Consider the following 15,829-nt stretch of genomic DNA (forward strand, 5'->3'; position numbering starts at 1 on the left):
ATGTTTAATTAAGTAATTAAAAAGAAACATGAAAACACACGATTTCCTGATAAGCTAACTTAAACTTACGGGAATATATTAGAATTGGAGTTCGGTAAAAGTAATTAATTAACTTACTTTCAAGGACCAAAAATGGAATAAATTTAAAAAAACACAAGAAAAAAAAAACTAATTAAGAATTTACGGTAAGAAGGTTACTAGAAATTTTTTGTATGCTTTTTGTTTTATCTAAATTAAACCTTTAATTTAATCTTGCAACTTCCCTTACCAAGAAATTTTTGGAAATTTTGTAAAAGGAGAAAAAAAAATCCCAGATTTCTCGTAAGGATTTCAAGAATTTAACTTCTATAATAAAACTAGATCTTTTATCACGTGCTTTGCATGTGATATTTTATTTTATATAATCATATATTAAAATTAGGGAGATTTTCAAAAATAGAAAAATAAGGAAAATTGTTTACATAAAATAGCAAAATTTTAATCTTCTTTGATAGAGGCTGAAAGAAGTCTACAAGTGATAGATACTGATAGAAATATATCAGTGTCTATTAGTGTTTTCTTTTTCTTTTTTTTTTTTTTTGCTATTTCTGTAAATAGTTTAACATTTTCTCTTTTTGTGAAAATTTTCATTAAAATTAACAAATAAAAAGACAAATCTAATTTTGAAAAATTAATATGAAAATAAATTATAATTTTGAATCGACCTAGATGATCGAGGACATCAAGTTGAGTGGCGTTGGAGAAGGATTTCATGTTTCAGGCGTTTTTTGTGCCCTGAAAGCTTCTACTCCCAACCGAGGTACCCTAAGACGTCAATTTTTGTGCGTGAATTTTTTGTTCTGGAGTTGGCTCGAAACAAACACAGTGGGTCAGAACCTTAACAAAACGTTTGGCATTGGAGAGAGATTTCTCATTTCGGGTACTTTTCGTGCCCTAACAGCTTCTGCTCCCGATCGGATGCCCCTAAACATCAATTTTCGTGCACGAACTTTTCTTCCCAAAATTGGCATGAAATAAACACAGTGGGTCAGAACCTTAGCAAAACACCTGGAATCAGATGATTTTGAGAATGGAGCTCATTTCAAGCACGAACTTTACCCTCATCTCGAAACCGTCACCACTGTAACATTAAACCCACGAAATCTATACCACTTTTTCTTTGCCACTTAAATGGGCCCAAATGATTAAGGGCATCTAGTTGAGTGGCGTTGGAGAAGGATTTCTCGTTTTGGAAACTTTTCGTGCCCCAACGGCTTATGTTCTCGATCGGGGTGCCTTTAGAGGTCAATTTTCGTGCACAAACTTTTCATCTCGGAATTGACCCGAAATGAACACGATGGGTCAGAGTCTTAGCAAAACAACTAGCACCAGAGGATTTTGGGAATGGAGCTCATTTCAAGCATGAAACTCTCATCCTGAAATCGTCACCTAGAATTCGTAACTTTAAACCCACAAAATCTGTGCCACTTTTTCTTTGAGCACTGAAATGGGCCCAGATGATCGAGGGCATCTAGTTGAGTAGTGTTGGATAGGAATTTCCCATTACAAACGCTTATCGTGCCCTGACGATGTCTGCTCCCGACTAGTCCCTATACGTCAATTTTGTGTGCGAACTTTCCGTCTCAAAATTAGCACAAAACGAACATAGTGGGCTAGAACCTTAGCAAAACACCTGGTGTCAGAGGATTTTGGGAATAGAGCTCATTTACAAAATTCTCATCTCGAAATCGTGACCCTAAACCCATGTAATCCATGTCACTTTTACTTTGTCGATGAAATGGACCTAGATGATTGAAGGCATCTACTTGAGTAGCGTTGGAAAGGGATTTCTCGTTCCAAACGCTTTTCGTATCCTAATGACTTCTACTCCCAATCGAAGTATCCCTATTCATATTTTAAACCTTGATTATATGATACTACCCTCGTTGACTTTGAATTTACAAGGTGCCAATCATAAAACATAGAGGGATATGGTTATTGTATAATTTATACCAACCCCACGTGAAAATTGCAACAAAAAATTAAAAAAACCCAAATAAATAAAATTAAACAAAATGAGAAGCATCATCTCCAAACCGATAAAGATTCCACTTTCCAATCACGATTTGTTTTTTCCCTCAACGACGGCGACCATGGTGATTTCATCTGCAACTCTATCCTTCACTTCTTCCATTCCAAGACCTCCTCCATCTCTTTCTTCTCCATTTTCCTGCTCTAAATCCGCCTTCTTCGCCAACAATGCCACCGCCAATTTCTTCACCAACGGCGACCTTAACCATTTTTCGCTACTGCGTACGAGCCGGTTCAGAACCACGACCTATACACCTCATAAGGGTCTCACTTGTAACGCTTTGTTTGGACTTGGAGTGCCTGAACTTGTTGTAATCGCCGGTGTTGCAGCTTTGGTTTTTGGCCCTAAGAAGTTGCCCGAAGTTGGGAAGAGTATTGGGAAAACGGTGAAGAGCTTCCAACAGGTATGTTTGTGGTTTCGGTTGATTCAGTTCAGTTTGGATGCTTTGATATTGTTGGAGATTCGAAATGGGGATTCGGGGAAATGAAGATTTTTACTGAATTTGGATAGTTTGTGCGAAGTTCGACTCCCACTAATATAAAATTGAAGTGTTTGATAATTGTTGTTTTGGGATGATTTTTACTTAATACAATCTACTTCTAACTGATTAGAAAGATTAATCCATTTTTGTCGTGGCTACATGAACAACAATAATCATGAATTAGTTGAATCGTTGATTTAGTAGCTTTGTCCAAAGTATTATCGAAAGTTATCCCGAACATTGAACTGTCTATGAATTTGTTTTTCTGGGTGAGAGACCGTGTTAGAGAATGGACTTAAATAAAAGAGCAATAATTAGGTAGAGCCTAAGTTGTACCTAATATTCAAATTTTGGTATTTTATGTCCTCCCAATAGGTAAAATATTCCAGCCTTGCGAGTTCTGTTCTTTTGTCCTTGATCCCTTGGGGGTACTTTTCTTCAGCTAATGCAGTCTGAAAATACTTTTGTTACTTGAAGTTTTGCAAAGTTTTGGATGTTTTGTTTTCGAATCCTGAATAATCCGATCTGTGTCATCAGTCATTTTACACTAAATGGTATATATAATATTTCCAGGATCCTTTCTGCATAGCTTTCTATTGAATGTTGTTTCTCATATTTTTATGAATGTGCTTCAATTACTTTAATCTTGAGTGGTGGTTTTTTTAATGGATGTGAAATCCTGTTTCCTTTTCATTTGTCTTTAAACTACAGGGGAGTCTTTTGCTGATGTATCCAGAATGGAAAGAAGGGATATGCCTTCTCCAATTAAGAAACATTAACAAACTCTTAATCTTGAGAAAATTCCATTTCTACCTTCACCTTTTCTCTAGTACAACAAATGAGGGAGTGAGGATTTAAACATTTGAACTAAAGGGAGGGAATAGATTCCTTAACCCTGGGCTCATGTTAATACAGCCTCACCAGTTAACCCGGAGCTTTTCCTCAAAAGACTATCAAGGAAATCTCAGTTGACATAGTTGACATGGTTGTAAGCTCTTAAATGCAACCCAATTCTGCTTCTATCCTAATTTGTGTATCCTGTGCCAAAAAAGGTGGAAGAAAAGACCCACTTGTTGTTTCCTTGTTCCTTAGTCAGAAGCTCTGGTCTTCTGAGTTCAATCTTGTGTGGGTATTTTGTTACTCTATACACTTAAACTTCATCAACCCTTCAACGGCCATCCTTTTAAGCGGAAAATAAACATTTTGTACATAATACAAACAAGTCCCTGATGTGAGAGGTGTGGTTGGAAAAAAATCTTTGAATTTTCAAAATATCTTCAGAAAAAGGGCAACCTCTGCAACAAGCAGCCTTCACCTAAAAAGCATCACTACACATAATCATTCCGCACTCACTCAAACAATTACATAATCACACATTTGCTTTACTTGGCCCCTCTATCTTTCCTTTCCTTTTCTGTGTGTACAGTCAGAATGGTTAGGGCCAGGGTTGGAGTGAATTTTTTATGTGGGTATTAATCCATGGAAGTATCTGTACTGTTGATGTCCTTGAAAAAAAGGTTCCACGGATCTCTTCTTGTCCAAATTGGTGTGCCTTATGCCAAAAAGACTGAATCTTTTCATCATCTCCCCATCACATGTCCATTTGCTGAACATTCTGGAAGATTATTTTATTGGCTTTCAATTGGCACCTTGCTACCCTGAGAGTAGAAATATGACCTGTATTCTTGAAGTTATCCTCGACGGTCATCCATATGGTAAAGAAAAGGAAATTATATGGAATTACTTCATCAGAGCCTTTTTTTTTTTCCAGAATATTTGGCGCAAATACAATCGTTGTATCTTTGAAAGCAAGGCAACTGATTTTGATAAGTTCTTTGATCTCATATCTTATATCTCTTTCTTGTTATCAATGAAATGAAAGACTTTCAATTGGCGCCTTGCTACCCTGAGAGTGAGAAATATGACCTGTATTCTTGAAGTTATCCTTGACGGTCATCCATATGGTAAAGAAAAGGAAATTATATGGAATTACTTCATCAGAGCCTTTTTTTCCAGAATATTTGGCGCAAATCCAATCGTTGTATCTTTGAAAGCAAGGCAACTGATTTTGATAAGTTCTTTGATCTCATATCTTATATCTCTTTCTTGTTATCAATGAAATGAAAGAAGTCTATATTTCCCATTAAAAAAAGATTCTTGGATAGATTGGAAAAATGCTTATGGCCATTTATGGAGATTGGTGTTTAGAGGAGACGTTTTATTGTAGTTTGTTGCTCTCATGAGAGGTCTAATGGGGGAAGCTCACTTGGTCATCAACACCAAAGGGAGTGTCTAGTCCTATGAAAAGCTTGATAGGCTTCCAAAGTACGGGAAGAAAGAGTTCCTTTAATCAATGGTTAAGATGGGAAAAAAGAAAAGTGAGATTAGTGTCACCTCACACTTCTATCATATTTGAATTCAGAAGCTTTTGTGGGTATTCTCCTTTTCATTTTCCGCTTGTGAATACTTAAATTTTAGGACCAGATTTTGGTAAGTTCAGTGAATGCTGATGGGCTGTCTTGGAGTGTTTCTTACAAATGTGTCTAAGATGTATCATGGACGTGTCCCCATGGGCTATTAATGTGTCTTGCGTGTCAGAAAATTAAAAAATAATAATAATAATTGGAGACTCAAATTAGCACGTTGGACACATGCTCGAAGCACGCCAGTCTCTGACATTTGGCTGACTCTGGCTCACTACCAAAAATATAGTTTTGGTGCTTTATAGATATTCCATATAAAGAGGTTCAAAACTTTGCTAGGAGTAGTGTGGGTTGTGCAAATTGTGCACAATTTGGTTAGCTATTTGATTTTGGTATAGCATTAGAAGATAGCAAGTGAACCTTCTATGTAAGAAGTACTAACACTTTAGTTTGCGTAGTGTGTCCGTGTTGGACATGTGTTGGACACTTGGACACTCTGACACTTGTTGGACATGTATCAAGCACTTGTTAGTTCAATAAATGTGTTAGACATGTATAGAAAACTTGTTGAGTAGACTAAAAACACATATATATGACAATAATAATAAATTTTGGGTGTGAAATACATCAAACTAATTTTTTAAGAATATAAATGCATCAACCCATTTACTTTAAATTTTTTTCCTGGTATAAAAATGATATATATTTTAATAAACGTATTCTTGTCACAATTGTGTCCTGGATTTTAAGAAAATAACATGTTCCCATGTCTGTGTCATGTCGTATACGTGTCTCGTATCCGTATCTATGCTTCTTAGACCTTCTTACACCTTCTTTGCTATATCACCTTTAGAATTTTTTTAAAAAAGCTGCCATGCTTGTCTGGTAATAATTGCACCAGAGATCTTCACAAATTGAGCATCATAAATAGCTTGATAAATAATATGAGACCCCTTTTGATATGTTTTTCTTATAGTCTACAAATTTTCTCTTTTAAGTTTGATAAGGAACTAATTATTGTTTGTCATTTGGAAAGCAACTCTCTATTCAATTTCAAAAGGAGGTTCTCTTTAAGTTTGATCTAAAGTTGGTTTATTTTTTCATTTTGAATAACTCACATAAGCCATTGAAATCGGATTTTGGCCATATGTTAGTTATTCTGGGGTTCAAGCATGTAGTCTGTTTCTGGTCAAAAGTAACAATGAACCGACATTGATTTAAGGAAAGAAAAAACAAAGAAACTAATGCTGAAATGAAAATTTTGGTCAACTGAATCGACAATGTGTATAATTCAAACTACTAATTGAGTCTGTTTATTAAGTTTCCTTGATTCTTTACTTTTTCCGATTTGCCTAGTGTCAAGCCAAGGAAATCTTGAAAGTCGTTTATGTAAGAATATATCATTCTTCCTAATCAAATTGGCGATCCCTGAACCACAGAAAGCCTAAGGATTGGTGGTATCATCCACCTTAATTCGTTAGAGCCCCTATCTCACGGACAAACTAGCTAAGAGTTATGCTAATTATGATTATGGGATACAATTTAGTGTTTTCTATACTAATATGATCAGATTTGAAATCTTGTCTTTATTATTGATGATTAATTACTCTCAACTTTTTAATTTCCCAAGGAACTTTCATTTATTTCTAAACTCCATACTGTAGATATTGTCTATAATTTATGATTATAAAAATGGAATTTATATCAATGCCTTATTGCGAGTTTTAAAACGCTAAGTTATATCTTGGACAAGTTGAATCTTCATAACATACCCAGGCCTGGTAGTTTGTGTGGTACTTACCACATGAACAGTAATGTTCTTTGTTTTGTTATTGTTATGATGTCATTTCCCACCTTATTCGGTACAACTTATGACTTGTGTTAATTTCCATTTTCTTTGATGAGAAATCAAGCTCGATGAAAACATGAAAAATACAGAAAAAGAATAGAAATAAAGAAATAAAGTACATAAAAAAGACAACCCAACCTACAAAAGAGGAGCCTCATAGCTCAAGTATAGAAGGGGCTTCAGCCCAACTTAAGGCTATGGTTAACTTCATTAATCTATGTTTGGGAGTGACAAACCTTTCTTTTTCTCAACAACGTTTAGGGATGAGAGATTTGAACGTCTGACATCTGATCGAAGGTATACCTAAACTAGTTGAGCTATGCTCAGGTTGACAAGTGACAACCACTTTTGTCATAGAAAAAAGTACCTCCCATTTAAAAGTATCATGATTGGGAGCATGTAAAAATGTTTTTAGAAAAAGTGAAGCATCTTAAAGTTTTTTGTGAAGTGCTTTTAGTCTAAACGGCAGGATGGAAAGTAAAGTACTTTTAAGAATGTAGAACAAAGCATTTAACTGATTTATTTTAAACATTTTAAAGTAAAGTTGCTACAAGTACTTTAAAAGCACTCCGAAACATAACTTGAGACTATTACATTTGTTAGTATTGAGTTAGAGAAAGTTACTGTGGAATGAGGATAAAGTAACCTTCAGTTCATAGTTCATTGAATGTAGATGAGTGATGAATGTCTGGGTCCTATTTCTAAGAAATCACAACTCCATCAATTATACACCCTTAAAATTGCTACCTATTATTTTGTTGATGAAGCATATTTTTAGGCTTTTTGTATGCGAAAACTTCAATTGCTCAATTTGCTAAAAAATCAGCAAAACGACCATAATTAGCTGCATTGGACTTTTCTAGGAGGAGGAATAATGTTACTAATAACATTGCAGGCGGCTAAGGAGTTCGAGTCTGAGCTGAAGAAAGAACCCGAGTCAATTGAAGAGACTGCAGTAGAAAAGCCTACATCAGCGGAAGAGGAGGAGAGACAAGATTTGAAGGTATCAAACCAAAAAGAGACTGTATGAAGCGGTAGAGATAGTCCATCGTTTTCATGTCCACATTTATCATTGTTCTTTATGTATTATGAGAATCTGTTACTGGAATCTGAAGATCACTTAATGAAGAAAATTAGTTTTCCAGTGCTGGAGTCTGATGAGGTTACCATAATCCACTCTAATTAGATCAAAAGGTAATACGAGCTATAACAAACGACTAGGCCAATCTGAGAGAGCAGCTTCTCTCCCTACTAACAACAACGAACTTTCCATTACAAGATCCTTTTTACCCTTCATTTCTTACTTTTTCACTACCGGGGTGAATTTTATTTTTGATACTACACGTACTGATATATTACATAGGATATGGTCAACAGTCTACTGAAAAAACACTGAAGAAAGTCGGGGGTTTCCTTTTATATTCTGATCTTATGATCCAACAGAGAATTTATATGCTTGAGATTATGCTATAACAGTTTGAATTTATATAAAATTTTGTAGCTATCCTTTTCTGGATGATGGAGATTATTTGGTTATTGATTTGAATTCTTGACGGTTGGAATTTTGGAATATACCAATTTCATTTCAAAGTTCAAAGCTGGAAGGCAAAATTGTTTTGTTTTCAACTGGTGCCTGATTTTATGGTCTTAATATAAGAGGTCCATTGATTCATGATTGTGACACACCCTTCTTTTATGCTTACAGTTTTATAATAATGAACTTTTCTCAACCTCCATTCACAAGTACACATTTAAAATTATTTTTGGTTGGGCAAAGAATTTGTTCCAAAGTTTGTTCATTATGGTCTTCCTAGGTGGCCCACTAGTTTGAACCATCCTATGTGTAGCTTAGGAAAGCATAAATATCCTTGCACATTTCTTCTTTTAAGTCTTTCATTTTGTAGAATAAAAACAATGGATGAGTTGAGAAATAATATGTTAGATTCAACTGAACTTTCACCAAGTTAGTCTCTTCTCAAAGTTAGTCTCTTCTCATGTAGATAGATTTTTTTTTCTTGATTTGAACTTCTGAACTCATAGAAGGGAGTATATGTTAATTACTATTGAGTTATACTCGCTTTAACTTTATAAACAGCATTATTTATTATCAGACTAAAACTATATTTCTATTGAGTTGGTGGCCACCATGGTAATTAATTTGCATTTGCTCATTTTTACCATGGAGTCGATTGCAATGGTTGTAGTATAGTACTAATAATATGTGTGAATATGATACAGAGAATATAGGATAATTAGTAGTTTTTTTTTAATCTAATGATTAGAGTTCATGAATATATGAGATAAAATAGTTTAGTATCTATTTAGTTTCTAAAATTTCAAAAGGGACATATTTTAGTTTCTAAAATTTGAAAAAAAAAAAACTATTCTAAATAGCCTTTGGCCACTAATTAACTTAACAAATTCTATAAGTGAAAAAAATGTGTCGTACATGTAGGATTAGAACAAATGCATATATATTGTGTTATAAGATTCTAAGTTCTCTAAAAGCAGTAAAACTTAGGCTTTGTTTAGTAACCATTTGGAATTTTTGAAAATTAAGCCTATAAACAATCTTTCTACGTCAAATTGCTTGTTTTGAAAATTAAAGAAAAAAAAGTTTAAAAAATGGTTAAGAATTCAATTCTTAAGAAAAATGAAAAATTATTATAAAAAAATGAGAGGAAATAGACTTAATTTCCAAAAACCAAATTATTACCTGAAGAGATCTTTAATAATTATCTATGTGATCCTCAAAATATCTCATTTTCAAATTGACCTTTCTAAAAAAGGTGAATTAAAGAGCATTCCAACCATACATTACTCATATGATTTGGTCAAGAAATTTCACAACTAAAATAAGAAGGAAAAGAAGAATTTAAGAGAGATTTTTTTTTAAAAAAAAAAAAAAAAAAAAACTTTTCTTTGTCTTAATTTAAAGCCACTAACTTGATACATTATCATCTAAGCTTTCATGAGCCATTAAGGAAGCAACTTTATAGAAAAAGACAATAAGCTCTTAAATTTTCCAATAGCTTATAGCAAGGGATATTGATGATGAATGAAAAGTATTCCTTCTACCTTTCTTGATAAATAAGTGGATAGAATTTAATTTAGAAAACTTTTGGAAAAGAAAAAAAAAAAAAGAATTTTTTTTTTTTTTAAAAAAAAATCCAAATCAAATAAAAAGTTGGTGATTTAATATTATTTTAGGCCATTATTCATGAAGGTGGAGATGAAGCTTTCCATACAAGGACAAAACCCATGTTTGTCTTTGTGGTTGGAAATTTGAATTATTTATGTCTTACTTTGTTTAATTCCACTATCTATTATGGCTTTTAGCCTTAACAAATTGTAGTTGGTTGGGGATTATTATATTTTTGTTCTATGTAAGACTTTAGATTAATAATATTTTGAATGTTATAAAATGTTTGATTTGATATTTCAATTTTGAAAAAACTAACTATTTAAGTCATCATCATAATTGTTTTGTTGAATATGTGTGTTATCATGCTCATATTGAGTATTTATTGAAGTCACACAATTCAAGTATTTGGTGACATACATCATATCAAAAAAATATTGACAATGATCAAAGGAAATTAGATTTTAAAGTTCGAATATTGAAATAGACATTTTAAAATTTTTGACTAAAATAATTGATTTATAAAAATGTAGAGACCGGATTGAAATAAACTTTAGAATACAAATGAGATTTAATTATGATTTTATCAGACACTCAGCTATTCAGTAATTGGATATGATTTTTTTCCGATAATGATCATATGTTTTTAATTTTTTTTCAAGAAAAAAGTAATTTTGTTCATTTAATTATTATTACTATTATTAACGTATGGTTGAATTTATTTTCATTTAACTTTGGTAATGAACATGTGAAATGTATATAGAAGGTTTAACTTTCTATTTAAAGTTTAAAAATAAAATGCAAAGGTATTTTTTTTAACATGTTATTAGGATGAATTGTGAGGTTGTAGCACCCACAAAGAAATCAGAAACCCCGTAATGACTAGTTGAAGCCACTCTTTTAATAATAATAAAAAAATTTAACCAATCACAGATTGTCACCATTTATAAAAATCATAAAATCACAAATTATTGGGACTGATTGCAAGTTGACATGTATCCTAAATTAAAATGGAAGACAAAATTTAGTAGATCCTGATGGTGCAACATGTCTTCATCGTGGTTATTTGAGCTCGACTTGGCTAAATTGGATTATGTAAAATTTTGGTTAATTGCAATGGATAGCACTTTTAGGGATAATAATTAAGTTTATAGCAACATTTTTAAAGAATTAGAATTATAGAAGAACATATCAGTGATATACTCTATCGTGGATAAACTTCTACCAACTATATGGTCTACCACTAATAGACTCTGAGAGTTGAATCTGAATTGTGTTATATTCACAAAATCTTTTGCATTGTGTTATATATGTTAATCTTCAAATCTGATTGTTATATCTGCAATTGTCCCTAAAATTTTAGCGCACAAATTGGTCTGAGATCTAGGTCCAAATGTGTGGATCTTCAAAACCAGTAAAATTCAAGCCTATGTTCAACCAAGTCTACGCCCACACTGTATGTGCTTTGTAAATAGATGAGACATTTATTTTGGGTGTTAAGAAGTTGAAAATTCTAAAAGGAAAATTCAATGAGAATTCAAAACTAACATATCAGAAGATTCTCCAAACTCTGGAGAATCTAATACTCTTTGAAGGCCAATAGTAATTCAAAGATCATATGATTGTTAAACTCAAGAACTCTAACTTCAAGAGTAAGCTGCAAAACTCTCGAGACAAATCAACTTCAAGAACGAGTTGTGAAGCCCTCGAGACAAATTTATTTTAAGAGAAAAAGAATAGGAAATATTAGAAGTTGTACTACCCCACAAATAAATCAATACAAAATCAAGTATATTTCACGATAATTTTTTTTTTTTTTAAAAAAAAAACTACGAAGCAATAAGGAAAAAAACTCACAAATTAAATCATTAAAAGAAAAAAAAAACACCCTCATATCATGATACTGAAGAAAACATAAACCCAATGTTAAAAACTGCAAGAAAACCGTTTATGCTAGAGCATCTTAAAATCCAAATATACCCAAAACTAATGTGGAATCAGAATGTAAATAATATTTGATGCCTTGAGAGAAATAGAGAAAAAAAGGGGTAAAATTCTATGTCTGTTTATAGATTGGTCTGAAGTTTTAATTCAAACACTACCTTTCTTTCAATGAAAATTACCTTTTCAGTCCCAAAATTTTGAAGATTAATCTTGAGTTTAAAAAATATACTTTTTAATCCCCAAGTTTATAAAAATAGGTCTACTTGGTCCTGAGTTTTTAAAATGTATCTTTTTAGCTTCCAAATTTATAAAAATAGATCTATTAGGTCCTTAAGTTTTCAAAATATATCTTTTTAGTTTCTACATTTATAAAAATAGGTTTAAAAAGTCCTTGAAGTATTTTTGTTTGATTTTTTAAAAATAATTATATGATATTTAAAATTAGAAAAAAATAGTTTTAGAAATGTTGTGATTTTTAAAAATTATTCTTCTAATCTACAATATAATAATTATTCAAAATAATAGTATAAAGTCATTTGAGGAACTTCTTTAACCTATTTTTAAAAACTCAAGGACTAAAAAAGTATATTTTAAAAACTTAGAGACCAAATTGGTCTATTCTTATAAACTTGAGAACTAAATAGGTACATTTTTAAAACTCAGGGACCAAACACATATTCTTTAAAATTTGAGGACCAAAAGGATTTTTTTTTTTTTTTTGTTGGAGAGAAAATAATTTTACTCACTTCAATGAAAGAATGTTAAATGTTTTCTTATTGCATGATATGATAGATTCATTATACTTTAGTTAATTATTGATAACATCACCGATAGACTTCTATCATTAATATATGAGTTTATTAGTACTAAATCTTGCCATCATTCTGCTCAATTATAAAGAAAACTTCAAAGAAAAACCTAATACTAATATTATAGATGGATAAAAAAAAACGAAGAAAACGAGTGGTCATTCACCCAAAACAGCCACCCTATTCCAAAGTTATGACATATTTACCGAAGTGTTGATTTTATAACATTGCGAGGACATCACAACGCTAGACAATTTTTAAGTTTATGGAGTTTGGTGTGGTGCTAGGACTTGTGGGTAAAACCATCCTTTTGTTCTCTTCTCTTTGATTTGGTTATTCTACTAGGGCTTCAAATTGTCCATTTTAGTTCTATGTTCATCCTAATGCGGGATTCTACCGCTTAGGTACTCGAAACCTACAAAATCATCAAATAAACATATTAAACCTAAGAACTTGAGATAAATGGAGAGAGATGACACATTTCAGGTGCTATCAAACCACCTTCGATGTCTAGCTCCACACAACTACCTCCTCCAGCGACCAACTTGGACAATCACCTCTGTGTCTAACTTTGACCATCAATTCAATTAATCATCTTCAACAACTAACTCTAATGACCATCTCAATTGATCGTATACTAAGAAAAAAAAAAACAAAAAGGTCTTGGTCAATTAAAGTGTTTTAAAATACAAAATTAAAATTATTAATTCATGATATTTAATAGTCGTTTTATATAGTAATTTATACGTGATTTTACTTTTGGTTTTACCCAAAAGGCCTCATACAATTGGTGATAGTTATTATCCTTTAGATACTCATGATCATCCCTTTAGGAGACTTTGATCGCATTCTCAACACCAATATACACACATAATAAGCCACAACATACAATATGGCATAAGATGCCATAAAAAGCTCTAAATCCTCTGATTATGTACTTTTGTTTGTGCATATCACACTTGTACGCCCTTTTAATATGGAATTGACTATATTTGTTTAAGGATGATTGGTGCTTGCTGGTTTGGTGATTGTCTCTAAAAAATGTCTTGTAGGGTGTCTTTTATCAATTCTGCATATTTATTTTTTCTTTATCTGTTTTTCCTGCAATTATTTGCTCTTGAGAATACTTTCCTTACTAATATTTTGCCGATATTGAATGAGTAAAGTTTCCTTTTTCGTTATACCTTTTTAAGTGCAAGTTGTCATCTTGCTAGGTTGTCGATTTAATTCAGCATCTTTGTTTTTGTGGTAGCCGAACGTGAGAAAAGTGATTCTGAACAACTGTTGATCTTGAAGTAGTACTTGTCAAAGTGAAGTTTGTTGAGAAGGTTGTTCTTGGTCTTAGGGTGAGTCTAAAATTTCTTCATTCCTTGAGAAGATATTCTCTAACTTAGGGGAGGCTAAGTTCAATACGTGAAGAGGTTTTCACAAAAAAAGTGGAAAGATTATGGTTGAGAGATATTCTCGTTCTTAGGAGGAGCCTAATTGATTGCTTATTAATATTCGCATTCTTAGAGGAGCCTAAGTTTCCTTGGGAGAAAGTTTCTTGCTTAGGGGGAGCTTAAGTAGAATACTACTGAGTTGATCTATTCATGCGTCATTGTTTTTTTTTTTTTTAATCAATTTACAGATAAATATAATGTTATAATCATTTAACTCCATATTAATAAAAGTATCTTTCCAATGGCATACTGCCTTGAAGCGTAGGTGGTATTTTATCGAACTAGGTTACCCAACATTGTGTTTTGTCTATCTTAATTTCTTTCATTACTTTTTTTATTGTTCTTGAAATTACAACACATCGTGTGTGACATTGTTATACTGTGTGGTCTACTGTACGGTCGAATACTTTAATTTCATGTTTCAATAATTAATGAGTAGGTTTGTGTAGATCTTTTTAATAATAACAATAATAATAATTTTATAGTTCCAAATTATCTCATTAATTATTTAAACATGTACTAAACTAATTTATCCAAGAAAAGTTAAAAAATTTAAAATGAAAACTAAATTGGAAAACGAAATAAATAAATAAATAAAGAGGTACATTCAAGGGCTCCAATTTAGGCCTCCCTCAATTTAGGATAGAATCCAAACAACTTTAACCAATTACCAACTTTGGCATTACTTTACATCCTCGTTTCTTAGGATACTCCAATTTTCATTTTTTTTTAATTAATTCAATCATTCTCATCTCGAGGCTGAATATTTCAATAATATATTTCAAAACAACCCTATATTTTTAATAATTTATATAAAAAAGACAATATTAATAATATTTTTTTAAAAAAAAACTTTATTTGTGGCCTTCTTATTGCCTACTCTCGTATTTCTCCTCACAAATACATTATATTTGTTACTATATATTAATATTTTGTATATGTTCATACATGGTTCTCCCCAAGCTCTTCTTCAAATTGCTTATGATAATTTCCTTTTCCTTTTTCTAATTACAGATTTATGGGGAAAAAAAACGAGGTTCTATTTTTAATATAAATCTATTATCTTTTCTATCGGCTATTTCATAATTTTTAAAATTTTATACTAAAAAAACATTTTATTTGGATAAATGAAAAAAAAAAAATCTATATTGCGTGCCTATTAAACATTTAATTAAAAATTAATTAGAAAGAGTTAAATATTTTTTTTAATTTTTCGTAATATAAATCAATGCATTAAAATCTATCGTCAATATTTTAGTGCATTTGGGATGCATCCATTCTTCATGCATCACAATCTAATCACACAAAAAATAGAAAAATTAAAAAAATTAAATAGAAATATTCACGTGACAAATAGATGTATAATCAAATAATTTTTCAATCTCTATAGTAAACTTCAACAGATAAAAATATTCGCACCCTAAAAAAAATTGATTATTATTATTTTCTTTCTTTTTATTTTTGGTACAAAATTGTACAAGGTACAAAAATTCAAGATCGTTCATAGGCACAACCCAAAAAAAAAAGGAAAAAGAAAAAAAGGGTCCTCTCTTATTAAATTCATCCTTGGATTAGGAATACTAACAATAATAATAATAATAATAATAATTTAATAATCATAAAGTAATGAAGTTTTTATAAAGGAGGTTTAAGATTAAAAAATAAAAT

The 15,829-nt window shown here is 31.5% G+C and overlaps 1 protein-coding gene across 1 annotated transcript; it reads left to right on the forward strand.

The window, feature by feature from the left end:
* Positions 1-1,983: 1,983 nt before the first annotated feature.
* On the forward strand, positions 1,984-7,968 carry LOC120071527 (Bacterial sec-independent translocation protein mttA/Hcf106). The gene is made up of 2 exons (XM_039023851.2): positions 1,984-2,474; positions 7,720-7,968. The coding sequence occupies exons 1-2, from the start codon at positions 2,055-2,057 to the stop codon at positions 7,852-7,854; spliced, it is 555 nt and encodes a 184-aa protein (XP_038879779.1). The 5' UTR covers positions 1,984-2,054; the 3' UTR covers positions 7,855-7,968.
* Positions 7,969-15,829: the final 7,861 nt, after the last annotated feature.

This window comes from Benincasa hispida, chromosome 2 (genome assembly GCF_027475165.1).
Source record: "Benincasa hispida cultivar pf3 chromosome 2, pf3_genome.v1.1, whole genome shotgun sequence".
Taxonomy (NCBI): Eukaryota; Viridiplantae; Streptophyta; class Magnoliopsida; order Cucurbitales; family Cucurbitaceae; genus Benincasa; species Benincasa hispida.